The sequence below is a fragment of the Callorhinus ursinus genome, unplaced genomic scaffold, assembly GCF_003265705.2.
Source record: "Callorhinus ursinus isolate GAN/ISIS: 27379988/994484 unplaced genomic scaffold, GSC_fseal_2.0 scaffold44, whole genome shotgun sequence".
Lineage (NCBI taxonomy): Eukaryota > Metazoa > Chordata > Mammalia > Carnivora > Otariidae > Callorhinus > Callorhinus ursinus.
In genome coordinates this window covers 4,196,432-4,223,548 of record NW_027397106.1, presented here as the reverse complement: position 1 = coordinate 4,223,548, position 27,117 = coordinate 4,196,432, and the positions used below count along the sequence as shown (strand labels likewise).

The window sequence follows — 27,117 nt, the reverse complement described above, 5'->3', positions numbered from 1 at the left end:
TTCTGAATTTCCAGCATTTGCTTGATGTAACCCCCGAACTCATGTAGTCATAAATAAACACAGGCCAAAGCTTAGGGCCTAAAAAAATCCTTCTGTGGTTTAATAGCTATTTTCGTTGACATCTAAAATATGACCCATAGTCATACATTTCTTTAACACATTTGTACTCCTGTATCAGATGCTTTGTCTCTACAGATAAGTGCACTTGGGACAAAATTTTATGTGTCATTAAAGACGATGTGAGAGTAGTCATGCAAAGTTTTAATTGATCTGAAAAACATATGTAAGTGTGTTTGTGTATGTGTTAATATATTTTGTATACGTTTATGTATTTTTAAGAATCCACTTTTTATAATGGGTTCATGAGATCAGCGAGAACTAAGTGTCTCCACCCCATTCTCATTCCCCAGATTTGGAATCTACCCCTGCTAAAGTAAATTTAGGAGTTTTAACTTGCTATTTGAGAAACAACTGGAACAACTTTAAGTTGTCTTGTCTATTTAGAATCTTTCCCAAAGTTCCTAAAAACTTTAAAATTTTTAAATAAATCCCAAACAAGATCTCCATGTAGGCCTCTGAGACCACACATAATAAATCTGTTTCAGAGTCTCAATATAGTATCTGTCTACTGTCCTGTTACTGGTAATGAAATCTTTAGGGAAACATTTTTTCCCTGTAGTTTTGGTCTAAAGGACTTACCATATCTTTGGGGAGAAGGTTACATTGTCGTGATTGACTTTGATTCACAGCTCTCCAGTTGAGCTGTTTACACTGATCCTGTTCCCTGGTCTGGGTTCATATTAATAGTTTTCTCCTAGGTTCTGGCTAACTTCTCAGAGCATTTGGTGTGCTGAGGGCTCATTAACTGTGTGTGCTTTTTTTCTTTACATCTGTGGTGTCAATATGTTTGAAAGAGAAATAGCTTTGTGGCTTCAAGTGTTTCTCAAAACCTAACACAGTATACCTCTAGCAGACCTTCACAATAAGACATTTTGTGTCTGTAATGGTGCATACTTCCAGCCCATTCATTCAAAATCTTGGATGGTTTCCCTTCCACATTAGTATAGCACCAATTGGGTCCTGGTGGACAAAGGGGCCTCTCAGTTTAGTAGCTATTCCTTGTTGGCAGATTCTGCTGCAGCACGGCTGAGGGTTCAATTGTAATAAATGGCAAAGGGTAGGGTGCAACATGACGCGCAGTTCTTAGAAACAATCCTCTCCATAGCTGTATTAAAGAAATGTAGTTTCAGAGTAAATAGTCTGCTCTCATGGCCTCGGGTTAAATGTGAGAGTGCAGCAAAGGATCTTGAGAATGCTCAGAAGGAATGGAAACCTATTTTATCCCCTTACAAAAGTCACTGCCTGAGGGGAATTTACCAACTCCAGAAACAAGTCATGGCTATTCATTGCTGAATGAGACCACAGTCCTTTGGAATTCACTACGGTCCTCTGGATCTCTAAACACTAATGTTCTACTCTGTCTACAGCCTTAAAGATGTGGCATAATGTTCCTGATCACCTTATGTGTCTTGATAATTTCATGATTATAAAGATACGGTCTTCTCTCCTAAGACCTTTATTCAGCAGAGCAGAGTAATAAAAAGGTTTCTATCCATTTATCTTCAGATCCAGGGATCTCTGAATAGCATATGAGAAACCTCGCTGTACTGTCAGGGACGTGAATGTTGTCAAACAGAAGAGGAATTCTCCCATCATGAAGAAATGTCGAGTGCACCCTACAGAGTGATTTCTCACATGGCCCCCACATGGAGCTAGATCTTGATGCTCTCATTCTGCAGTTACGCACATGCCCATGTCTAGCGTGAGGCGGTGTGGAAGAACTGTATCATAAGGCCTCCATCAGTACTTTTCGTTTTAGGGAATGGAATTTGCTCTCCCCATGTTAGGATTCAGATTTCATTCTCTCCACACTTCTGAGAGCCACTGCTGAGAGAGTTGGCTGTCTCCTGTTCCTTTTGCAATTTAATCCGATGTCACTGGCTCCCTCTAACCCAGGGATGGCAGGTAGGGTTTATCTTACATATTTCCTCTGATAGCCCCTGAAACACTGAAGTTCTGAAGAATGCTGAGGCTGCCCTCAAGGTTGGGGAGGTGGAAGAGCATGGACATTAATTATTGCTGGTGATGGGCGGTTTTTTTTTAAAAAAGAGGAAGTTCTGGGCAACTACAAAGATGACCTTGCCGTGGCACTCTTTATAGAAAAGTTGTACTACCCTTGCAGAGCAAAACCGGCCTCAGATTTCATAGTAATTTAGTCGTGTTGCCCTTTGTGCGCTGTGTGAGCAGTCACGCCACACCCCACAAAGTGGGTTTGCTGTAAGGTGCACACTGTGCACGTGCTGGCTTGTGGGAGCCCAGCCACCGGGCTTCTTTGGGAGGCATCCAACATATAACTGTTGGAATTGCTGAACCAATGAAATTTTAGAGTTATTTTGGGAAGGATTTAATAAAAGGATTTAAAAAGTAGAATATTCCGGGCGCCTGGGTGGCTCAGTTGGTTGAGCGACTGCCTTCGGCTCAGGTCATGATCCTGGAGTCCTGGGATCAAGTCCCGCATCGGGCTCCCTGCTCAGCAGGGAGTCTGCTTCTCCCTCTGACCCTCTTCCCTCTCGTGCTCTCTCTCTCTCATCCTCTCTCTCTCAAATAAACAAATAAAATCTTTAAAAAAAAATTTTTAAAAAGTAGAATATTCCATAAATCTTGGCCTTATTCATAGTATTATATGGAATGGAAAATATGATAAATAGTTGGCATGGGAAATGGCCTTTGTTAATCTGTCATTCACAAATAATAAAATATCAGTCAACCTAAAATTGCTTATTGATAAATGTACACTGATTTCTGTCTTATGGACTGGAAAATTTAAATTCTCCAAGTTGGTAGCAAACTACGGTTCTTTTAGTGCCTGTGGCCTTTTTCAGAGTCTTTTAGACTGCTTGAATTACTGCCATCCAGTTCCCTTTATGTGCTGAAATAATTTACTAATGTCATGAGGCAATTACCTCAGCTCTTTCTTTGTAGGGGTTCTTTGTGTAATGCTGTTTCTCATTCATACAGATAAATACAATGCAAAAACTGCAGCATACATTGTTTTCCCCTCTAAATTTTTTCTCCACCCTTGTGGACTTACCCTGTGCTGCATTCTAAGGGTACTTGGATGACCAAACAGACCACAGAATGACCCCAAAACACAGTAAGCTATTTCAGCTGGCTTGGGTAGAATGAATTTAGACATCTGTCCCACACAGGGCCCTGCTTGAAAGTGACGACAGAAGTAATTCATGGGACCAGACAAGGAGAAATTTACCTCTCTGCATTTCTCTATATGATAGTGATGCCCATGAACAGACTTGGGATATTGTTATATACTTCTAACATACTTTAATAATGCCTTATAGAATTACAGTACATTACAGTACAAAAGGGACTTTCACGTGGCTTTCACAATGGCTGCCCTGCCTCATTTGCTCCTCATAGCCACTCTGACATAGAAAGGGCAGATTTCTGTAGAGATGAGGAAACAAACAGGTTCATAATCACTAAGGGATTCACCCCAGGTCAAACAGCACAATTATGTATCAGACTCAAGTCTTCTTAATTTTGTTTTTTTACTCTACCAAAGTATCATGTTTGGGAGGTCGTTTTTACTTAATTGATATTCAGTTTGCTTAGAATAATGGGTATTATTCGAAGAAAATTGAATAGCTGTTGCCTTCTGAGAGCTTATAGCCCCAAACATTCTAGTTAGTTAATTTAAACTCGAAAGAGAACACTTGTCTGAATTACCAACTTGGGGAGTTTCCCCCAAATATTCCATTTTTATTCAAAACTGCAAAATAAACAGAATTGGCAAATCAGACCCCTGTAAAATGTGCTCTAATTAATAAACTTGGATCATGTTAATAGCATACTTTAATTTTTGGTATGGGTTATGAGCCTTGGTCTGCAGTTGCTTGGGAGACCAGTAAATATTCAGTATTCTTTAAGCCAAAACACAAGAAAAACCCACTCTGTCAGATTGAATTTGTTTATTCCAATGGCTGATTATAAAATTTAAGGCTTCCAGTAAAACTAATTTCATAGTTACCATTTATTGAGTACCCTCTGTTTACTAGTCGAAGGGCTAAGTGCTTAGCATATATTTTTTTCTTTTTTTTTTTTCTCTCGACAGTCCCCTGTCCCATTTTACAAATGAGAAAACAGGTTTAGAGGAGCTCAGTTACTTGCCCAGATTTCTGTTTCTGTGTAGTGAGTTAGATAATCTGAAAATTCTCTCCTAGAACAGGGAAAAGAAAACTTCCCTTTAGAAATTCTAGATAGACTATAACCAGTTTCCTTTTAAATACATACAGGAACAGGAGAGGGAGAGAACAGTCACTGAACATCAGAGTGCTGAGGTGGTGCTCACTTTCCCTGCCCTGGGGAGCAGGGAGGTAGGAAACAAGGGGCCTAAATTTAATTACTATTAGGATAGAAAAGATAAAACCTTGAATCTATATAAGAGGTTAGAGGTTGGGGGCGCCTGGCTGGCTCAGTAGAGCATGTGACTCTTGATCTTGGGGTTTTGAGTTCAAGCCCCACAGTGGGCGTAGAGCTTACTTAAAAAATAATAATAATAAGATGGGAGGTTGGAGTTGAGATCCCTGGAGGGGCTTACATCTTCAGCAGAAGAGTGAACTAGAAAAAATTAACATGCCAGCAAAAGATGTTGTCAAGAAAGCTTGCCTTGTGCCTGGCCTTGAGATAACAGGGGCTCAGACCTTCCCTAAGAATTTGGGGTCAAGTGGGTTCAAGGTTTGAGTGTCACTCTACTGCCTGGTAAGAACTGACTAACATTAAAAAATGGTCTTTGGGCTGATGATAACCTTGGGACACAAAAGAATTTCTGCAAGGATACAACCTCAACCCAGGAACTCAGGATTCCCAGAGATAAAGATTCACTGAATTTTGTGAGCAAACAGTCCAAAAATAGAAAACACCATGAGAGAGAATCAATAGAAAAAGAACAACAACAGCAAACAGCAAAATTAGACCCTTAAGAACTGATTTGCCCAAGATCTCTCAGTGGCAGAGCTAAGATCAGAATTCAGAGCAATCTGACCTAAAAAGCCCATTCTCTAAACCACTTGGCATATTGCCTCTCCTTCTACCATAGTGTCAAGTAAATATTGTGTGGTAAATCTGGAGCTCCAGCAATTGCTGCATGGTTGACCTAACTTTTCAAATAGGCAGTAAGTTAAAAGAAAAAAAAAAATCTCTTTTCTTACCTCAATATAGTTGACCCAGGAGCAACACAATTTGAACTGTGTGGGTCCACTTTTATGTGGATTTTTTTACAGTACAATAAATGTACTTCTCTTCCTTATGATTTTCTTAATAACATTTCTTTTCTCTAGCTTACTTTATTGTAAGAATACGGTAATATATGTTTATATGTATATATGTAATGTATGTATTATATACAGTATAATACATATACATATATATGTATATAATACATATAATTACATATAATATAATACATATAATACATGAAATATGTGTTGAAACAAACAAAAAAAAAAGAAAAATATGTGTTGACTGTTTATATTACCAGTAAGGCTTCTGGTCAAGAGTAGGCTATTGGTAAAGTTTTGGGTGAGTCAAAAGTTATACGTGGACTTTCCACCATGCATGGGGCCAGTGCATCTAACCCCTGTATTTGTTCAAGGGGCAACAGTATTATTTGTAATATTAATTGATTTTGTGAACTGTTTTTTTCATAGACATGGGAAAATACCTAGAAAAACAGTGTTTGGAGGTCCCTTATAGGTACAGCGACCCTGGAGTAATTATTGACAGCGAGTACCCCTGCTCAGAAGGGTTCCAATTTGGACAGTCGTGGTCAAGCAATTCATGCCAGTCAGAAGTCATTCAGCAAGTGTCCTACGAGTTGTTTCCTTTTCCTTGTTCTTTGAAGCTCCTGTTTCTTGGCCTAGCTTATGTGGTATATTTGGTAGTCATTGTTAGGATAAGATCTTTCTTTCAGTGAATCTTGACCTAGCTACTGTTCTAAGTTGATGTCTGGGCCTGATTTTGGTGTCAGCTGTCAGAACCCAGTGGCAGGCACTGTCTTTCCAGAAGCGTGTCCAGCTGGTATGGCAGCCCTCTGGCAGTGTAGACGGACTGAGATGTTACCATCCTCTCAGCGAGGTGCTGTTTTCACCCCCATAGATCTTTTTAAATTCGTTCTTCTTGCAGCTTTATTGAATTATAATCCACATGCAATAAACATACTTAAAGTATATGTTTTGCTAAGTTTTGACATAGCGAAACTGTGAAGCCGTCGCCGCAATTAAGAAAATGCACATTATCCATCATCCCCTACCCAAATTTCCTCATAATCCCTTTGTAATCTTACTTCTCTTCCTTCCCACGATCTGCTTTCCGTCACTGTACATTCGTTTGTATTTTCTAGAATTTCGTATGAATAGAATCATACTTTGTTGTACTTTTCCACTCGGCATAATTATTTTGAGATTCATCCATGTTGTGTATATCGGAGGTTCGTTCCTCTTAATTGCTGAATAGTAGTCTGTCAAATACATATACCACCATTTCTTTGTCCTTTCAGTTCTTGATGGACATTTGGATGCTTTCCAGTTTTTACCTGTTACAGATAAAGCTGCTATGAACATTCACGTACAAGTCCTTGTATATTTTCATTTCTCTTGGGTAGATAACCAAGGAGTAGATTGGATGAATTATGCCATTAGTAGGTGGAATGGGTAGGTGTTTAAACTTTTAAAATAAACATTTTTAGGTATCATAGATCTGTTTTCTGCCAGGAAGAGGGAAGTCCTTTCCACTCATGGCTAACAACTAAAAGTGCTTACAACAGTTAAAGGCAGTAAATTCAGGACTTTCCTTCCCTTAAAATCGACAAGCTAATTGTTACATGTTTTCTAATTGGTTATAAATGAATTTTAGGCGTCTGGTTATCAGTATAAAATGGTGCTGTGTTAAAAATCACACCAGCTATAAACTGAAGGGCAAACCGTGGCTTAAAAAATTGTTTTCTCTTCTGTAGAACCTATGGTATTCATCTTACATAAAAGTAGAGTTTAGGCAAGGACCTATGGTATTCATCTTACATAAAAGTAGAGTTAGGCAAGGAACTTGATGGATAAGAGTTGTGAGTTCATGTTCAACTGGAGCAGAATCAGTGGGAAAATAACTTTATTACTATTAAATCTTGCCCAGATTTCTTCTAATCCACAGCAGTTTCCTGGGTGATAGCTATTTGACAAATTCAAAAAACTACCGAATAAACATATAAATATTTAAGGGAGCTCATTTTTATTTCTTAAAAGATAAAGTCATGTTCTGTGTGATCTTAATAGGCAATCCGCCAGAAGCTTTGCACAGCCAGTTTTGTGCTGGTGAGCTAACGTAGGGTGGATTATTTGGGGAGGAGAAGGGGAACTAAGGATTACTGGCCAACTGCTATCTGCTGGCACTGCTGGGGGTGCCTTCTGGACATTGTCTCATTCCATGGTCTCCTGTTGCAGTTAGCACAAAGACCCTTAGCAGCCCAGCACTATCCACTGGTCCAGCCTCATCTTTCGTCAGTGTAGCATCCTGTGCTTGAGCTAGTCCTATTGCTTTCAGATCTTCAAATGTGCCTTTTCTGTCCCCTCCCAGCATCCTAGCATGCTGTTCCCTCTCCCTGACTCTTTGCTCCCCTGCCCCCCAATGGCCCTCAGAACCAATAGCTACTTACCCTTCTGGCCTGCCTGGGTTTAGGGCTCACTTCCTTGGGTGCCTGCACTGTGTAAGACTCTAAGTCCTATTAGAATAGGGACGTATCTTCCTTGTTCACCATTTTATTCCTGCCAACTAGTGTAGTGCTTCGTGGTATTTGTTGAAGGGATGAACAAGCAAACCCTCTCAGATGGATAATTTTATCCCCAAGTCACGTAGCTTGTGAGGGGCGGACCCCAGAGTTCAAATGGAAGATAGACACCAAGGCCATGTCTTTTCCAGCCCACAGTTTTAGTCACTAAACACTCAGGAGGACTGGCAGGCAAACAAGGTAATTGAATTGAAACAATGCACCTAATTACATAATTGATCCAATATAGAAACATAGTGAAGCCAATTTTCCATAAACCTAATCATGAAAATACTGGTTTTACTATCTTCTGAAAATTGGGTTATTCTGATTTTAGACTTAACACAGTTTAAAATAAATGATCCAATAAAGACAGCCTGTAAATCCAGTGGAGTTTGTGGGATCCTGAGATGTATGACCCTGAAAGTACTTTGTTCTTAGGGTCAGATTCACCTGTCCCACGCCACCTGCCCATTCATCTTTTCTTTAGCATGTTTATAAAGACAGAAATCTCTGCCCTCCAAGGTACCGTTGAAATGTTGGAATATTTTTTGGGAATGATACAGACCTCTTTCCTTGAATAAAAAGCTACAGATGCTGTTACTTTTCTTTCTCTATATTTTCCTTAAGTCACTCTCCTTTTGCATTATAGATCTCTTTCCCCTTTAAAGAACCTCATCAATGTATCCTTTGGGGTCTGACCACTGTTTACCTCTCCAGCCTCATCTTTTGCCCCTTACACCTCAAAGTCTTTACTCCATTTACATAGAAGTTCTTGAAATCCTTGACTAAGATTAGTGCCCCTCTTGTGAAACCTTTTGCTTACCCTGTTTCTTAGCATCCTTTGTATTCTTGTGAGATAGTCCGTGGGATTGTGTCTCCTGTACCAGACCTTAAGCCTTTTTAGGGCACTGTCTTAGAAGAACATATACATCTCAGAACCCCCGGAACCTGACATAGTTTCCAGCACGTATTGTAGTTATGTAGTAGATTGTAAAAATAATCAGTCTTGGGCCTCACATCTCCTTCAATATGAGATAATAAGTTGGAGGTGGTTCAGAGCAGGAAGCCAGGATATAGTCATTATTTTAACTTCCTTGCTTGCTCTGGACCTGCAAAATTTGGCTTCTAGGTTAAATTAGTCTTTTGTGGTTCAAATTTCCATTGTCCAGTGCTAGCAGCATTCTAGCCCTGTTAGTTACCTCTTTGGCTCTTTGTGTTTTTGTTTTTTTTTAATGATTTTATTTTTAAGTAATCTCTATACCCAACGTAGGGTTCGAACTTAAAACCCTGAGATCGAGAGTTGCCTGCCCTACCTGAGCCAGCCAGGCAGCCCTCTCTCTCTGGCTTTTTGAACCAAAGCAGAACGCATACCTACAGTTTCCCCTGAGTTAGAGTGTTCAGCAGGACTAACCACAGGGTGTTTAATTTTTTAAAAAATTGAATGAAATTCAATCCACAGGCCATTAATTATAACCCCCTAAATCATGTCGAAGGGTTTGTTTCGGATCAGACCAAATGCCCCTTTTAACTTGTATGGCTCCTAAGCTGAGAGCCTTGAAATAAATTCCTGACTTCTGCTTCCCTCGGCTATCCTATATTTGGTTGAACTTTTCCTTTTTTATTTTCCTCAACATGGTTTTCTAATTTAGGCCTTATTTTCCTGAAGTCAGAGCCAGGCCAAATACAGGCATCAGTACATTTCTCACAATTCTTCTCTGAGAATTAAGGAGAGCAATACAGATCAGGGTTGTCTCCTGTCATGTTTGAAAAGCTTACGTGTGCTGAGTGACCACTTTTCCTCTAAAACCATGAATGCCTCCAGGCTAAGCACTGTTTCTAATTCCATTTGTAGTTCCCCAGCATCTAACTCACTGTTAGACACTTAAGTTGTTGTTAACAAAAGTAAGTTTTTATATCACCCTATCAAGATCATTTCCTTTTGAGTAGACACTAATTAATATGTACTTGTCAGAATCAGTGTAGCAACCTATCACAAGGTTCTCTAATTAAGAGGTTGAGGAAGATATATAAGCACTTCAGTATTACTTGAATATAAGTAGATATGCCAGAAGAATTTAGATCCTGGTTAAGTTCAGAACAGAAAAGCAGTGAATGAAGTTTAAATATTCTAAAAGGGATTTTTTTTAAGAACTTAAAATTACTTTTAGATTTAGGCTGTTTTATTTTTGCAGGTTTTGTCCATAGACCTTTCCGTGAGATTCTTGAGAAACTTTACATACTAATCTACCTTAAGAATGTGAATAGGGGCACCTGGGTGGCTCAGTTGGTTAAGCATCCCACTCTTGATTTTGGCTCAGATCATGATCTCAGGGTTGTGATATCAAGCCCTGCATTGGGCTCCACGCTGGACATGGAGCCTCCTTAGGATTCTCTCTCTCCCTCTCCCCCATTCCCCCCAAATCTCTCTGTCTCTCTAAAAAAAAAAAAAAAAAAAAAGTGCAAATATTTTGCTGGTGTCAAAATTGAATGTGTGATCAATGAGCAAGAACTGAAAGGTCTCTGTTCTAGGCAGGATCGAGAACTTCTTTTTTTCTAATTCCACACAGACACGTCTTCGGCCTCTGAGGATGAGGGCTCTCTGAGACGCCAAGCTGCGCTCTCTGCTGCCTTGCAACAGAGCTTACAGAATGCTGAGTCCTGGATCAACCGTTCAATTCAGGGATCGTCCACTTCTTCATCCGCATCTTCTACGCTGTCCCATGGAGAGGTCAAAGGAACCAGTGGGTCTCTAGCTGATGTATTTGCCAATACTCGAATAGGTAGGAGCTGGATCTACCCAAGAAGCTCAAATTATGTTCCATTTAGCTCCCAGCATCCAGGAAATAGTTTATGATTTGTATTAGGTTTTTCACAGTGGCCAAAGAAAATCAGAACGAACATAACAGTTAATGGGGCAAAGAAGGAAACACCAGAAATACATTTGGAATGATAGGTATCATCTGCATTATTGGTGCATAGCATTGCCCACCTGAAGCCATAGCTATTTCCATAAGCAATACTCAAGCTGCAAGATATAACACCAGTCTTAATGTGGGTTTATCCCTGTTAGAGAATATTCCATGTATTTAAAAGGTGTTAAACTATGTAACATCTTAGATTTTCCCAGGATTGTTATCTGTGTTTTCTCAAACAAAAACCCATAAAACCTGAACAGATTCTGCACTAAGCCAGTATCAGGGAAGCCCTTTGTCTTTAGCATAAAGACTGGATTTATTGTCCTTGCTGCTGTGTTATTGCTACAACTGGGGCGTGCAGGCTGAGGATGTTGGTGCTCTTTGAGCTGCTACCTGCTGCTGATGCGCCTGTATGGACGTTAGCTTTTGCTTGGCTCTGCTTTATGTTTTTGTGTGTGTTTTTTTAAGAGTTTGTGACATCTGCAGGTAAAGATACAGCTCAGATCTCTGCTTCTGCTAAATTGGTTGGTACATATTGCACTTAGTAATGTATTTTGAACATCATGTGTCTGTGGTGTCTTAGTTTTCGTATCAGTGACCTTTCTCTATTACCTTACATATATATATATATATATCTTTAATCTATTAATTGATTTCTGAAAAGAAAAACTTAGAAAATTTGTAATTCAAGCCTGTAATTAGTAAAGAACATAGCTACCTGGAGGGTATGATTGCCCACATTAAAAAGCTAAGTGCCAACCGCTGGTGCCTTGTCTTGCACTCTTGGCTCTGCCCTGTAATTCACTGAACCTCTTAAAGTAGCTACAGATGAGCACACTCACCGCCTCTTCTGTTTGGAAAGACAAGCGGCAGAGCCATGGTTGGGTAAGGTTTTATTTCCACATTTGTCTAAAAGAGAACAATTTCAGTTATTAAAAATATTGTCCTTTTTTTTTTAATACTTCATTTATTTATTTGATAGAGAGAGACACAGCGAGAGAGGGAACACAAGCAGGGGGAATGGGAGAGGGAGAAGCAGGCTTCCTGCAGAGCAGGGAGCCCGATGCGGGGCTGGATCCCAGGATGCTGGGACCATGACCTGAGCAGAAGGCAGACCTAATCCCCAGTTGACTCTGTCTGGATTTTTCTTAACAAGATGATTTCATCTGACCTTATATTTTTTCTCTTGCTTCTGCTAGTCTATGAAAGGTTTTTTTTTTCAGGTACTCACAGAAACCATTTTATCTAACATTATTGCCTTTTGGATGTTTTCTCTAACAGAAGCAATTCATCTTCCCAGTAGAAAAAATTGAAGGTACAAATAAAGATAAAGTAATCTATAAAGCCACTTCCCATGGATAACACTTAATGTGTCTATTCCTAGATTTTTTTTGCATATGAATATGTAGGGTTTTAACAAAAATGTAATTGTACTAAACATAGTGTTCATAACCTGCTCTTCTTAGCAGTGTATCACAAACATCTTTTAGATCATTAATATAGAATTATACTATATTTTTATGGTTTCAGAGTATGCCATTATATGGTTATGCTTTGGCTTATTTAGCCCTTCCCCTGTTTTGGACATTTAGGTATTAACCAACTTTTTGTTATTGTAAAAACTGCTGGAAGGAACATCCTTGAACACACAACTTGGTGCATTTGTCTGATTATTTCCTTAAGATATATTCCAGTAAGTGGAATTGCTGGGTCAAATAAAAGTGCCTATTCTTAATGCTTTGTTACCTCATCCTACAGAAAGGTATCGTGGAGTATACTTGTGCTAGTATATTTAGAACTTTAAAAACTATTGAACTAGTAAGAGCAGACTTTTGGGGCATAGAGACCCAACTCCCAAACTTATTTTAGAAATTGTTTATATTATGCTTTTTGTCTTTTTTATAGTTTTGAGTGGCTTGTTGTTACTCTTGTGAATCATATATTTTACTTCCTCTAATTTTCCTTTCCTTCTCCAGATATTTTTCTAAGGTTTTTGTAACACATCCCTGTTGAATGGCTCTCCTCCAACTTATGTCATTTGGTTTCTCAATATTAAGAATCCCTACATGAAGCAGAGTACAATAACATTATTTAATCATGCTTCAATCAAGGGAAGAACCTTGTGTGCCAAGTAGATCCGAGGTTCTTGTGGGTTATTTTATAAAAATTGGAAGTGGGCTTTATCTGGTTTTCTTCATCTGGAGACCTGAGGAATCTGACCCCACTCCCAAGTCACTCCTTCCATTTTCAGTGGAAGAAGAAACATAGATAAGTCAACATAAACATGAAGAAATGCTTGAGACTAGAAGACTCAAGACTAGTCTTCAAATGCTTGAGACTATTATGACCATACTTACTTTGTTTTCATTTTGAAGTCACTCACAGTTTTTATTCTATTACGATTATTAATATTGAATTTCTACCAGTCTTTCTGTGTAGGAAAGAATGTTTTTCAGGAATATTTGATATGTGATTTGCTCTTACTAAGGCTATTCAAATTTTAAAAATAATAATTTTGATAGGCCCTTCCTTAACCTCTTGCCCTCTCATTATATCTTCCTCGTAGAATTTGATTTCAAAGGTTATTTTATAACAGTTGATGCCCTGTTTATGTAATTTTTTCCTTGTTAAGAAACAACAAAAATTTAAAGAATTTTTGCTATGTAATATGATTCTAAATTTTGTTTTCTCCCCTCTTAGAGAATTTCTCTGCTCCCCCTGATGTTACTACAACTACCTCTTCTTCATCATCATCTTCCTCAATGCGCCCAGCAAATATTGATCTGCCCCCCTCGGGGATAGTTAAAGGCATGCACAAAGGATCCAACAGGTCCAGCCTTATGGATACAGCTGATGGTAGGGAGTTCTTTTGTGCAGCTAAATAGGGAATATTATTTAAACTGGGAAAATCGACATCGTGAATAGCCGCACCTGAGTGGTTGAGCAGAACTCCACTGCCCGCATGTCCCCTGGAGCACCCTCTTTTTCAACAGCCTGCCCTGTGGCAGCACTGTTACTTGTGCAGACAATCTGCATTGTCAAAAGATATTCTGAACAAAAAACTGAGTATGGAAAAAAAAAAAAGAATGCTATAAGTAAAAAAGAGGATTAGATGAAATCTGGAAGCAGGATGTTAATAATAGCACATTTGTTCTGTGTTGTCATAAAACTTGTTATGTACATATTTGTACATTTCTGGCCCAGTTGAATTAGAATAAGACTGAGCAAAAGCCAAATGTCATTAGAAATAAAAACTCCTAAGAGGATTGAGAAGCTGAGACAGCCCTAAAATCAATGAATTTTAACTTACTGTTTTTCCCCTTCTAGGTGTTCCTGTCAGTAGCAGAGTATCCACCAAAATCCAGCAGCTTCTCAACACTCTGAAACGACCCAAAAGACCTCCCTTAAAAGAATTTTTCGTGGATGACTCTGAAGAAATTGTGGAAGGTAGTAGTAATAATACTGAAGCCATACATTCCTTCAACAAACATATCTTAGGCAATTACTACATGTCAGGTACCGTAGGATTTATAGGTGAATGAGGCAGCATTTTTGTTGAAAGAATTCGTAGTTCTCTGTTCTTCTTTCCCTAAGGATCATTTGTATTTCAGATCTCAGGTGCAAAATAAAGAGGGGGGAAGGGAACAGAAAGGCGAAGAGATAACTATGGAGGCATATAGAACTATCCTTGTAAAATATGCTCTTTGAAATTAGGAACTTTCCCAAATATAAAATTTTTTAAATTATTTACGTTTTGCATTATCCTAGAATACACATGTCAAATTTGACCTCAAAAATTTGCTGCCCAGTTGGAGACACTTGCAGATCTTATTGTCAGAATTCTCCCTTTTGTAACAGTCTTTCCCCTCCTTCCAACCCTGCCTTAATCCTTTCAAATAAAGTCTCTCCTTACGGGGGAAAAAAAAAATTTGCCCTGTCTTTTTTGATACAACATAATCCTTTTGTTAAATCAGTCAGTCAACACATATGTCTGCTTTTTACAGGACAGTGTGGTAAATGGTGAAGAGTTCAAAGATTTATGAAAATAGAGCCATCCCTTCATATTGTTTACACATTAGATGTAGTAAAATATATACACGTGAAAGCATAGTTTAGCCAATAAGTATGTATCAACTAATACAACAGCTGGGAGAAGGGCAGAAATCAGTCCCATCTGTGTGGTTAGGGAAAGCTTCGTAGAGGAAGTAGTAATAGTGATTTCTTTCTTTAATAATTTAACAGATATTTATGGATGAAATCGTGATGTTTAGGATTTAATAGGAAGAATTGGGAGTTGAATAAGTAGGAGTATAGATGAAATGAAAGTGGCCGTTTGATAATTATTGAAGCTGGATGACGAACAGATCTACCTAGCAAAAGGTTTTGTCAAAAGAACTGAGCCTTGGTAGCTTTGTAGTTCAGTTTTACATCCTGAGACTAATATAGTAGGCTTTGATCACTTTGGATGTGCTAATGGAACTAGGCATGTTAATAGACTAGATCTGGTCTTAGCCCACTTTATGCAGCCAGAAGCAACAGGCAGCCTGACATATGAGGTCAAGATGACTTTATATTTCTTTAGGAGTCACTAAACTCACTGAACTATGGACATCTTCCTACATATCCTGATATTCAAGATGCTCATACCAGTAATAGCCTCCCCAGTATTTCTAGCACTGTGTATTAACCAGGCAAATGAAGGTCAAGGTTTAATAGGAATCATACTTGAACAATTTTCATTGGCAGAATAGCACTAACAGCTTTCCACTAATTATAAATGGGCAACAATTGCTTATTTAATTTATCTTTGGAAAAGTAAAGTATCCACATGTTTTTGGAAGCCTTTGAAAGAGTGTCCCTCAGGGTCTGCATTGAGGCCTAGTGGGTGGCAATAACGTATACACTTTTATGACCAGAAGACTATGCCTACCATATATACAGTCTGTCCATAAAAACAAAACTATTTAGAATTACACATGTTTATTTTTTTAATGAATATGGTGGTTTAGAGTCTGGGAATATATGAAGCAGAAGGGCAGCTGAAACGTTATATACCTAGGGCAGTAAATTGGAAAGTTGAAACTATTTCATTAGTTTTATGTTAGTAGAAAAAAGAATCGAGACATTTTAAGTAAATTTCCCAAGTCTGTCATTAAGTTGAGCTATAAAATAAAATTTATTTCATATTTCATTTGCCCATCTAATACTTGCTGCTTATTCTGTTTCTTTTCCTTTCTATGCCTCTTCTCTCATCTCCCACACACCTGGCTAATTCCTACCCTTCCTCTAAGACTCAGCTCCCATGGGGGACTCCGTCCTCTAAGCTAGGTGATGTGGCCTTCTTCTTCCATCCCTGTAATGTTTCTGTCATGCATTGTTCATGTTTCTCTACTTAGTTCTGTGTATGTGTGTGTGTCCGCCTTGCGCTCCAGATACCTTGTGAGGGTGCGGACTCGGTGCTTCTTACACCTAGCACTTATCAGAGACAATAAATGTTTGTTCAAAGAATGGTACGTACAGCATTTATTTCCTCAGTGTTTATCACATCCTGTGCGTATCATTGGCACTCAGTAAATGACTTTGTTCCATGTGTAAATTACCTTTCCTGCAATGAAAATAGAATTTTTTGCTTTTTATTTGAATAATATTGGTTCATTGTAGAAAAATTAAGAGGACTTTTATTTATATGAAAAAATATGAAATACTATTCACCTCCAATTTCTGGAATGACCATGTTAATAATCTAGCACTTCCTTTCCCCCAAATTCAGTTCAGTTTAATTAACATCAATTGAGCTACCATTATGTATTAGGCACCATAGGTAATAAGAAGACAAAGAACCAGGCCTTCTTTCAAGAAGGTGTCAGGCTTAGGGGGATAAAAGCTTACACAGTAATTCTTTGAGGATCCTCAGTGCTTTAATTAAGGGTAGACTGCCATACGGTGGGGGAGCACTAAGGAAGGAATGACTGGGGACGGCTTCCCAGGGAATGTGCTGTTTGAGCTGCATCCTGGCAAAGATGAGTACAAGTATACCGGGAGCAAAGGGGTTGGCCAGATGAGATGTGTACAAAGGTACGGAGACATGGAACACTGTCATCCATGCTGTCTCTGTCTTTTGACTAAGATCAAGTGTAATAATGTCATCCAGTCTCTGTCTTTTGACTAAGAGCAAGTGTAATAATGACCCTAAGTGTTACTATCCCCATTTTACAGATGAGGAAAACTGAGGCTCAAGTAACTCAAGTTGATTAAGGTCACACTGGTAAAATGTTAACGTAAATTTGGGTTTTCTGACATACAGTTTAATGCTTTTTCGTTAAGTATAACCCAGTGAAGTGCAACCTGACTCACTAACATCAGACACTTCTGGATTAGAAGGATTTAAGGATTTAAAAACCAGTTGAGTCAAATTATAAAATTGCTAAAAAGGAATGTAGGCTCTCTGCTTTTCTGTACGTTCAGTGATTTGCTTTGTTAGAGTCAGGATTAGTTTATTACATAAAATATATTAAATATGATTTCACAATTGTGTGGGAAGGGAATTCAGGCCCATTTTGTGGATTACCATTTCTAGCGATATCATTTCTCTTTTCAGAGTGAGTTTAAACCAAATAAAGATGAAGAGAAAAGGGAAATATATTTGCAATTAGAGACCTAAGTTCTGTTAGTTGCTATTTGTATATATTTCAGATAATATTTTTATAACCCCTGGGGTTTTTTTTTTTTGGTACAGTACCTCAGCCAGACCCCAACCAGCCCAAGCCTGAAGGACGGCAGATGACCCCTGTAAAGGGGGAGCCATTAGGAGTCATCTGTAACTGGCCTCCTGCTCTTGAGTCGGCCCTGCAGCGCTGGGGCACCACGCAAGCAAAATGCCCCTGTCTGACCGCCCTGGACGTGACGGGGAAACCAGTTTACACGCTCACATATGGTCAGTTTGCAAGAGTCTCATCTCCTTCCTTTTCTCCTGATAGTTGTTCAGATTATCATGGGTGGTGTTTTCATCTTGATATTTAGCGGTTGCTGGTCATTGTGTTTCAACAGATCTTTTAAATAATTTTAATAGGATCCTGAGTTCTAAGTAAAGCTATTGTCAAATATTTTCATTTGCTAAATGATATTTGCAAAGCAGCTAATATTTAAAAGAGCAGAGGGCGCCTGGGTGGCTCAGTCGTTAAGCGTCTGCCTTCAGCTCAGGTCATGATCCCGGGGTCCTGGGACTGATCCCACATCGGCTCCCTGCTCAGTGGGAGGCCTGCTTCTCCCTCTCCCACTCTCCCTGCTTGTGTTCCCTCTCTCGCTGTGTCTCTCTCTCTGTTAAAAAAATAAATTAAAAAAATCTTTAAAAAAAATAAAAGAGCAGAAAGAAGAAAGAGGCTTTCTAGATCCACTGATGATTTAATATTAGAAGGGGATTTGGAGATGTTTGGGCAGGATATATGGCAGGATAGTTTTTGTTTTTAAAGAAATGCCTTTTTTTTTTTTTTTTAAAGATTTTATTTACCTATTTGAGAGAGAGAAAGAGCGAGAGAGAGCACAAGCTGGGAGGAGGGGGAGAAGCAGGCTTCCCTCTGAGCAGGGAGCCCGACAACACGGGGCTTGATCCCAGGACCCTGGGATCATGACCTGAGCTGAAGGCAGATGCTTAACTGACTGAGCCACCCAGTTGCCCCCAAAAATCTGATAGTTTTATCTAAAAATTGAAACCAATTACTTTTTAGATCTTTGCCATCTCATTCTACCTCTTGCTAGAACAGGCACAAAATTTTATAATGAACAAAGAATTAGGGATGCCTGGGTGGCTCAATCGTTTAAGCATCTGCCTTCAGCTCAGGTTGGGATCTCAGGGTCCTAGAATCGAGTGCTGCATCCAGCTCCTTGCTTGGCGGGGAACCTGCTTCTCCCTCTGCCTGCCACTCCCCCTGCTTATGCTCACTCTCTCTGACTAATAAATAAATAAATAATCTTTAAAAAACAACAATAACAACAAAAAACCCCCCAAGAACTGGTACTTTTCCATTTAGTTTTGCACCCCAGCTAAAGTTTGATTTTTCCTTTTTAAATAACTTTTCAAAGTAACTTATTTTTCTTTCAAAAATTCCTCTAAAATAATTTTATTTTTCAATTTTTAGATTTTTTAAAAAAGATTTTATTTATTTGAGAGAGAGCGAGCTCAAGCGGGTGTGGGGACCGGAGGGGTAGAGGCACAGGGAGAGGAGAAGCAGACTCCCTGCTGAGCAGGGAGCCCAGGACCCTTAGACCATGACCTGAGCCAAAGATAGACGCTTAACCAACTGAGCCACCCAGGTGCCCCTATTTTTCAATTTTCAACAAGAAGAGGAATGGATTCAACCTGGGCTGTGAGATTTTGTACTAGTTTATTCAAACATCAGGTTACTTTTTCCCTTCAGAAGTGAGGCGCAGGGATGCCTGGGTGGCTCAGTCGGTTAAGCGTCTGCCTTCGACTCAGGTCATGATCCCAGGGTCCTGGGGTCGAGTTCCACATCGGGATCCTTGATCAGCGGGAAGCCAGCCTTCTCCTGGCCGCTCCCCTTGCTTGTGCTCGCTCATGCATTCTCTCTCTCTCTGGCAAATAAATAAAATCTTAAAAAAAAGAGGGTGCCTAGGTGGCTCAGTTGGTTGAGCGACTGCCTTCGGCTCAGGTCATGATCCTGGAGTCCCGGGATCGAGTCCCACATCGGGCTCCCTGCTCAGCAGGGAGTCTGCTTCTCCCTCTAACCCTCTTCCCTCTCGTGCTCTCTGTCTCTCATTCTCTCTCCCAAATAAATAAATAAATAAATATCTTAAAAAAAAAAAAAAACTTAAAAAAAGAAGTGAAGCACATGTCCATAAACCTAGATACTGAGTAATTTTCGGAAAAAAGTAGTTTTCATTTAAAGAATCTGACAGACTGACGTGAGTTTAAAACCCTAGCTGCCCCTCTGAATGAGTTAGATGTAAAACTAACATACCTATTAAGAATGACATGATTTCTTTTTCACTTTCTGCATAATCTGAGATAGGAATTTCTAAGGGTGTTTGGAGGTGGGGGAAGAAAGAGGGGAAGATTAACTTTTTTCCCCCCAAAAAGTGGTTTTTAGCATTCATTTCAGAAGCTGTGTGTTAATTTCATCCGTGTAACCCTTAAAGCCGTTAGCTGACCAAATCTTTACCTGTTTATTTAACATCTATGAATATATCCATGTTTCACCTAATTTCCATATTGTCTGTTTTCACTGAAATACAGTGCCATGGAATGCTTAATCATTTGAGTCATACTTTTGCTTTGCAGTTAACCTCAAGTGTCTAATACCATATATGTAAGTAGTTCTTCAGAAGAAGCTTAGAGCAGAAGTAGTCTTCTGATTTTCAGCCCTGTTATAAAAATTGTTTTCCTCCCTTTAAATGTGATCTGCTAACATCAAATTATTTCTAAAGATATTCAGATTACTTCACAAAAGAATTTGAAATATTATCTATACCAGAATGAGCATCTGTTAATGCTTTCTTTTTGTTTGGAACCAGGACTGTCTTCTATAAACTCAAGTGAATATAAAGCATTTTTTGTGGGGGAGGGGCTTTGCGTGTTGGGGCGATGCTTGTCTAATGAGACATTTGGAAGGGCCACTGTCTTACTAAATGTGCTAATGAACTGAATGCCCCCTTGCTGAGGTAGGCCTGTGTTTTTCTATATGATTCTTTTCTTTTTCCAGGAAAGTTGTGGAGCAGAAGTTTAAAGTTGGCCTACACACTGCTTAATAAACTGGGGACCAAAAATGAACCTGTATTAAAACCTGGAGACAGGGTAATTGGTTTTTTGGTTTTAGGGAGGTGATGTTTCATTGTTTTCTAATATGGACATTCTGGATTTTTAATGCACAACGGTACAATTTATGTTAACTCTTATTCTTAGAAAATGAAAATGGTTTGCTCAGTGCCAGGTTATAATTCTTACATTCATAGATTGAAGGAAATTCACATGTCCCTTTCAGTAGCTGCTACTCAGTAAATTCTTGTGCTAATACAAAGAAAGAGGAACCTAACTCTTTCTGGAAATAAATATTTCAATAATCAGACAACAAAAATAGCAATAAAGTTTGCTCTGATTTTTTTTCCTTACAAATTACCCCATAAAAATTTTTCAAAACATTTTCTGTGGTTTTATGTAGAGAGGGTGACCCATGTTCTAAGAAGAAACAAAATGACATAATTTAATTTCTTCTTAATTGAAGGTGACATTAAACAAAAATTTTTTTCTAACTTTTTGAAGAGTTTTTTCCTATCAATGACTTTCTAAATATGATGACTTCTTATCGTCAAATGTTACTTTTTATTTGGTATTTGTAGAATGAAGCACCAACTACACAACAGACTTCTTTTTAGTAGGCTCATGATATAGAACCTCCTGAACTAGACTTTTAAAAATACTTTTGCACTGTGGCAAAGGGCACCTAGAGGGTGACTTCCACTTATAATTGTGACACATGAGGGTTTCCTGGTCCTCACTGAACCTAAGAAAGTAATTTTTGTGTCTTCCTAGCACCATAGACACTTGTGTGCAGGAAGGAAACGGGTTGTCTTAAATGTTTTATGGAATTAACATTTTTTAGAACTCTAGAAAGGATTAGCAACTTCAGGATTGAGTTTATCTTGGGAGTGAGTTAAGAGAATTTGAAAGTAAAAGAAGGGGAAACAAGAGTCTGGTGACATAATTAAGTTTAACATGTTAATCTATAAACATCTAAGCCAAGTAACAAGCTCCACAATGGTAATGGTTTTACATTCCTTCAGTAAATTAGGAAGGGTCAGTTATCCCTATGATGCATTACAGGTGAGATCACAATTTTGAACAGTTTGAACATGGGTTTCACTGTTTATCTTTTGTAGATGAATTAACTTTTTATCCATAATGGCTTGTGCCAATATTACTTACACCCATTACCAAAGCCTTCATGCTGGAGTACTTGCATTGTTGGTTAAGTGAGTGAGGATTAATGCAATGAACTCATTAAAGAATAAGAAACCTTGAGTTGGCCCTATAGTGGCAATCTAGTCAGTCAACTCCTGTGAGTTCTCTGAGAGTTGTAAGGCTTATTCTCTAATATGCTGGCCTATCTAGAGAGACCCATTACATTTATTTTATTGTGTCAGTCCTGCACTAAAGTAAATTGCCTTAGGTTTCACAAGTAATTAACTTACTACTTAAGGTGAGTTGTTAACTGCTCAATCACCATAGAATTCAGTGAAAAATTTTTCTTATGATGATGATGAATTGCATTACAGTTTCCAAAACATGTCTAGTATAATCATGGGAATGATAGAAATCTTTTTTAGACTTGTGCATTTTTCTCAATAACTTCATTTTCTGTAGGCTATTAGTTTTATTGTGTTCATGAGACATGTTATATATAAATGTTTATCTTAGACAGTGACACTGAAAGTATTAGTCTAGTTTTATTCCTCTGTTATTGAATGTCATTATGCATTTTAGGTAGCCCTGGTTTATCCCAACAATGATCCAGTCATGTTTATGGTGGCTTTTTATGGATGTCTCCTGGCAGAAGTGATTCCAGTGCCTATAGAGGTACCTCTTACCAGAAAGGTAACATTGCTAAATTTAAGAGGAATGTAGCCTGATGTGACATGGTGGGCATCGGGTTCTTGGATCGATTGACTCCATCATGACATTAGAAACAGCCTTCAGCTTCACTTTCTAAAAACATGAGAGTTGTAGACAAATAATAGTTATTATTGTTTATAAATTTCAGGAAAATAATATTGTTTCAACTAAGTTAGATTTTTTATATATAAAATTTAAAAATCATGGGGGCATACGTTACTTTTCAACAATTAACCATTTATAAAGAGGATCCCTATTACTTCCTTGAGACTATAGATAATCCACATTTATAATAGGTGAGACCTTTTTGTAAAGGGATTTCCTTTAATTGTATCATACAACCCAGGATTTCTCTTAAGTTGAAGGATGATACAGTGATGCAGATTACTACTCTGGGGAATAAGATTTTACTTTAATGACCCATCAGCCCATGCAGCATATGTAGCAAATTTTTTTAAGTTTAACCAAAAGATTTCTCCATGAGCTAGCTGTTTGACCCTAATTTTCTCCTACAGTTTATTATTGAGGGATCGTGATAAAGACAAATATGATAGAGACTGTGGATTTATAAGAAAACAGTTATTTTGTGCAAGGAATAAAAAACAAATTGGTAACATCCCTGAAACTCTGGTTGATGGGATATAGCATCTTTAGATTAGTCAGGAAATCATAGGGTTGTTCTTAAATTATTAAGTTGGCTGTGTTTGTGTGGTTTCATAATGATACTTTCAAGGTGATATTTTAATGGAAATATCTTAGACTATCACTTTCGTTGTTTTCTCTGCTGTTGTCATAAGGTTTAAATCTTACCTCCTTTAAAATAGAATAATAAGGAAGTATATGGATTTGGGTATAACCATTCATTCACTTTCATTGTAAATTTGGACATTTGGTGTCCATTTACGTTATTTTATTCTGACCTGGCTTCCTTTGCTTTTGAATTTGGGGGATGTGGCTAGGTCAAGACAACTTAGCCAGGTTCACATCACATCTATTTCATTGGCCTGAAATTAATTTAAAAGAGGAACGTTGCTGACTTTTGAATAAAATGGTCACATTGGCTGGTAGAATTCACGATTAGCAATGTCAGATTAATAAGATACTTGATTTGTACTCAGGAAGTCATTGTATTGTAGAAGTTATTTGGAAGAACATATTGTCATTGGAGTTTGACAATTGCCAGGTGTCAGTGGGGTCCCGTGAATATTATCACACAAGTGCCAGAGCCTTGCTCAGTGTTAGGTCTGGGGCCCGGGTGTGCTCACGTTCACTCCCCACCGTGCTCATTATCTTCTCTCCACAGGATGCTGGAGGGCAGCAGATTGGCTTCTTGCTAGGAAGCTGTGGTATTGCCTTAGCTCTTACCAGTGAAGTTTGTCTAAAGGGGCTGCCAAAAACCCAGAATGGAGAAATTGTACAGTTTAAAGGTTAGTAATACTTATACTTGAATCATCAGTTAAAAGTTAAAGCTTATATTTTAATTAGTATTTTAATTTAATAATAGCTAAGTACTTAACATCTGTTTTCTTAAATTCTCACATCCTTATGAAGTAGGTACCATTATTACCCCCGTTTTACAGGTGAGGAAACTGAGACACAGAGAGGTTAGGTAACTTGCCCAAGGTCACAGCTAATAAATGGCAGAGCAGCGATTTGAACCCAAATCTGTCTGATTCCACAGCCCACACCCTTAACCTTTATGCTGATGGTTGGAAAAAGCTACCACTCTGTTCACTAAAGCTAAATGCTACATGTAGAGACAGAGGATAGACCCCTAACCTCAGTGGATGTCCACTGCCAAATGGACCTCCCAGTTGTTGAGGTAATGTCAAGGCCTGAAACGAGCATGTGGAACGATTGTATTTTTGAAAGAAGGTATAATTGTCTGGTGATTTATCACTAAAAACTAATAAAAAATGCAGTCTTTTACTGATTTTTACAATGACCTCGATTTGGTCTCTTGATACTTAAAACGACCAGTGTGAACGCCTTCCCTTATGGCTTAGGCAATTCAATTTTTATTTTGGGTTTGATTTAGGTTGGCCCCGGCTCAAATGGGTTGTAACAGATTCCAAGTACCTTTCAAAGCCACCTAAAGACTGGCAGCCCCACATCTCACCTGCTGGTACAGAACCAGCGTACATTGAGGTAAGTCCTGAGACTAGAACATACATTCTGGCTTCGTGTGGCTTCAGTTGCCATCTTATAAAATTTAAAACTAACCTTTTGCAGTTTTAATTTTAGAAAAGCCTCCTGGTTTTTAGAGTTCCATCTTTTTGCTTGTAAAATGCTTGTATTGGACCTTCTAATTGTTTTTAATGTAAAAACACATTCAAGAGAAAGACAGCCCCCACAAAAAAAAAAAAAATTGATCCTCATCATGGAAGAAAGTTACACAAGACCTAGAGATGTACAAAGGTTTAAGAAATGATATAATGACAGAGATATTCCTCTGCCGCTTTTGGGGAGGTATGGGAGTGGGAAGCAAAAGAATGGAGAAACAAGGAAGGAAAAGAGCTGTGCTTGAAAAGAACAAACTTAACAGAGGAAAGATAAAGAGCAAGAAAAAACACATGGCTAGAGGGTTTGGTTTTGAAGGTCAGTGTTAGGACCTTGAGTGATCGAAACATTCATTTTGAGGGATTAAGTCCTCCTGCGTAGCAGGCACCAGGCTAAGAGCGACTTCAAATGCATGATCTTAGGCAATCCCCACAAGTACCCTATGAGTTTGGGGCTGTTATCAAACCTGCTTTATGGATGAGGAGACTAAGACTTAAATGAACTCAAGTAACCAACCAAAGTCCACATGACTCAAAAATGACAGAGCTGGGATTTACACTCCCATCTATTTCACTTTAAAAGCTGTGCCCTTGATGACTCTGCATTGTGCTCGAGACATATTAGTAAATGCTCACCACCTGTTTGCTAAATTAATGACAAATCAATACATTAAAAAAGAAAAGTTTGAGGAAAAAAAATCCACCCAGTCTTGAGCCCTGTGGTGATAACTGGCTGTAAAAGGGAAGAGAGTGGGCAGTAGCTTTGAGCAGTGATATGTTCATGTTGGAGAAAGATGAAAGAGAGCTTAGTATGTTTGAGTGACAGACAAGTGGGGCGCCTGGGTGGCTCAGTCGTTAAGCGTCTGCCTTCGGCTCAGGTCATGATCCCAGGGTGCTGGGATCAAGCCCCGCATGGGGCTCCCTGCTCTATGTGGAATCTGCCTCTCCCTCTCCCTCTACTGTTCCCCCTGCTTCTGCTCTCTCGCTCTCTCTGTCAAATAAATAAATAAAATCTTTAAAAAATAAAATAAAATAAATGACAGACAAGTAAACAGGCAATTAAAATTTAGCAGTCAGTTCTCAATCCATATCATTTCTCAGTGAGGACATAGTTCATCACTCCAGCCTCCTTAACCCTGCTCACTGGCTTCCCTGAATACTCTGTCAGTTCTCCTGCCTCAGGGAACACTCCTTTTCAGGCTTCTTTATTGGTTCTTCATTAAAAGCGAAAGGCACTTCATTGTGTGGCCCCTGCTTGGCTCTCTGACCTCATGTAGAACTACTACCCTCCGCATTTCTAGACTTTGGCCATTCTGAACTAACTTGCAGTTTTTACTTAGGAACCTCTTACTACCCACAGGACATTTCTATTGAGTTTAAAGTACCCTAGGAGTCATAGGGAGCTTTTAAAGGGTTGTCAGAAGAGTTTGATAAGAATAAATATGTTGTTAAAAGATGGATCTGGTTTGGTTGGGTTAAGGTAAACAGGGAGTCCAGTTTTTACAGTTATCTGGGTAAGCCCAAGCTCATGGTGATGGGGATAGAGAAAAGTAGGTAGAATTGAGAGACAGTAAGGAAGTAGAAGAGGCGGGATTTAGGGCCTGACTCTGGAGAGGGAGGAAGCAAGAAAGACTCTCAGGTTTCTGACTTGAGCAATGGGGTAGATGATGCCATCCTTTATTAAGAAAATACAGCAAGGAGGGCGCCTTAGTGGCTCAGTTGGTTAAGTGACTGCCTTCGGCTCAGGTCATGATCCTGGAGTCCTGGGATCGAGTCCCGCATCGGGCTCCCTGCTCGGCAGGGAGTCTGCTTTTCCCTCTGACCCTAACCCCTTTCATGTGCTCTTTCTCATTCTCTCTCTCTCAAATAAATAAATAAAATCTTAAAAAAAAAAAGAAAGAAAGAAAGAAAATACAGCAAGGAGGCGCCTGGGTGGCTCAACCGTTAAGCATCTGCCTTTGGCTCAGGTCATGATCCCGGGGTCCTGGGATCGAGCCCCGCATCAGGCTCCCTGCTTGGCGGGAAGCCTGCTTCTCCCTCTCCCACTCCCCCTGCTTGTGTTCCCTCTCTCGCTATCTCTCTCTGTCAAATGAATAAATAAAAAATCTTGGGGGAAAAAAAAAGAAAATACAGCAAGAAGAGTTCATGGGCACAGGGTGGGGATGAGGAATACCGTGGTGGATGCATTGGGTTTCACAGGATTACAGGTCGTTAAGGGGGAACAATTGACTCTGTAAGTATGCATATCTGGAAGGAGGGCTGGGTTGGAGATCGAGAATTGGGAGCCATCAGGTGAGTGGTACCCTGATGGAATGAAGTGAAAAGAGAAAGCAGAACAGAACTTTCAGGAAATGCCAACATTTAAGGGATGGGCAAAGGAAATGGAAGGGGGAGAAGGGGGGA

The 27,117-nt window shown here is 39.0% G+C and overlaps 1 protein-coding gene across 4 annotated transcripts in view; it reads left to right on the top strand.

Moving 5' to 3' along the window:
* Positions 1–27,117, top strand: part of DIP2B (disco interacting protein 2 homolog B) — a 216,606-nt gene that overhangs the window by 135,787 nt on the left and 53,702 nt on the right. The window contains exons 5-12 of one of the 4 annotated variants that reach the window (XM_025883264.1): positions 10,465–10,677; positions 13,513–13,668; positions 14,140–14,259; positions 17,549–17,746; positions 20,529–20,620; positions 22,307–22,417; positions 23,739–23,862; positions 24,474–24,583. In XM_025883264.1, coding sequence (XP_025739049.1) covers positions 10,465–10,677; positions 13,513–13,668; positions 14,140–14,259; positions 17,549–17,746; positions 20,529–20,620; positions 22,307–22,417; positions 23,739–23,862; positions 24,474–24,583 — 1,124 coding nt within the window. Of the gene's footprint in view, positions 1–10,464; positions 10,678–13,512; positions 13,669–14,139; positions 14,263–17,548; positions 17,747–20,528; positions 20,621–22,306; positions 22,418–23,738; positions 23,863–24,473; positions 24,584–27,117 lie in introns of all 4 variants that reach the window. The other 3 variants (XM_025883265.1, XM_025883263.1, XM_025883266.1) reach the window with 3 other exon arrangements.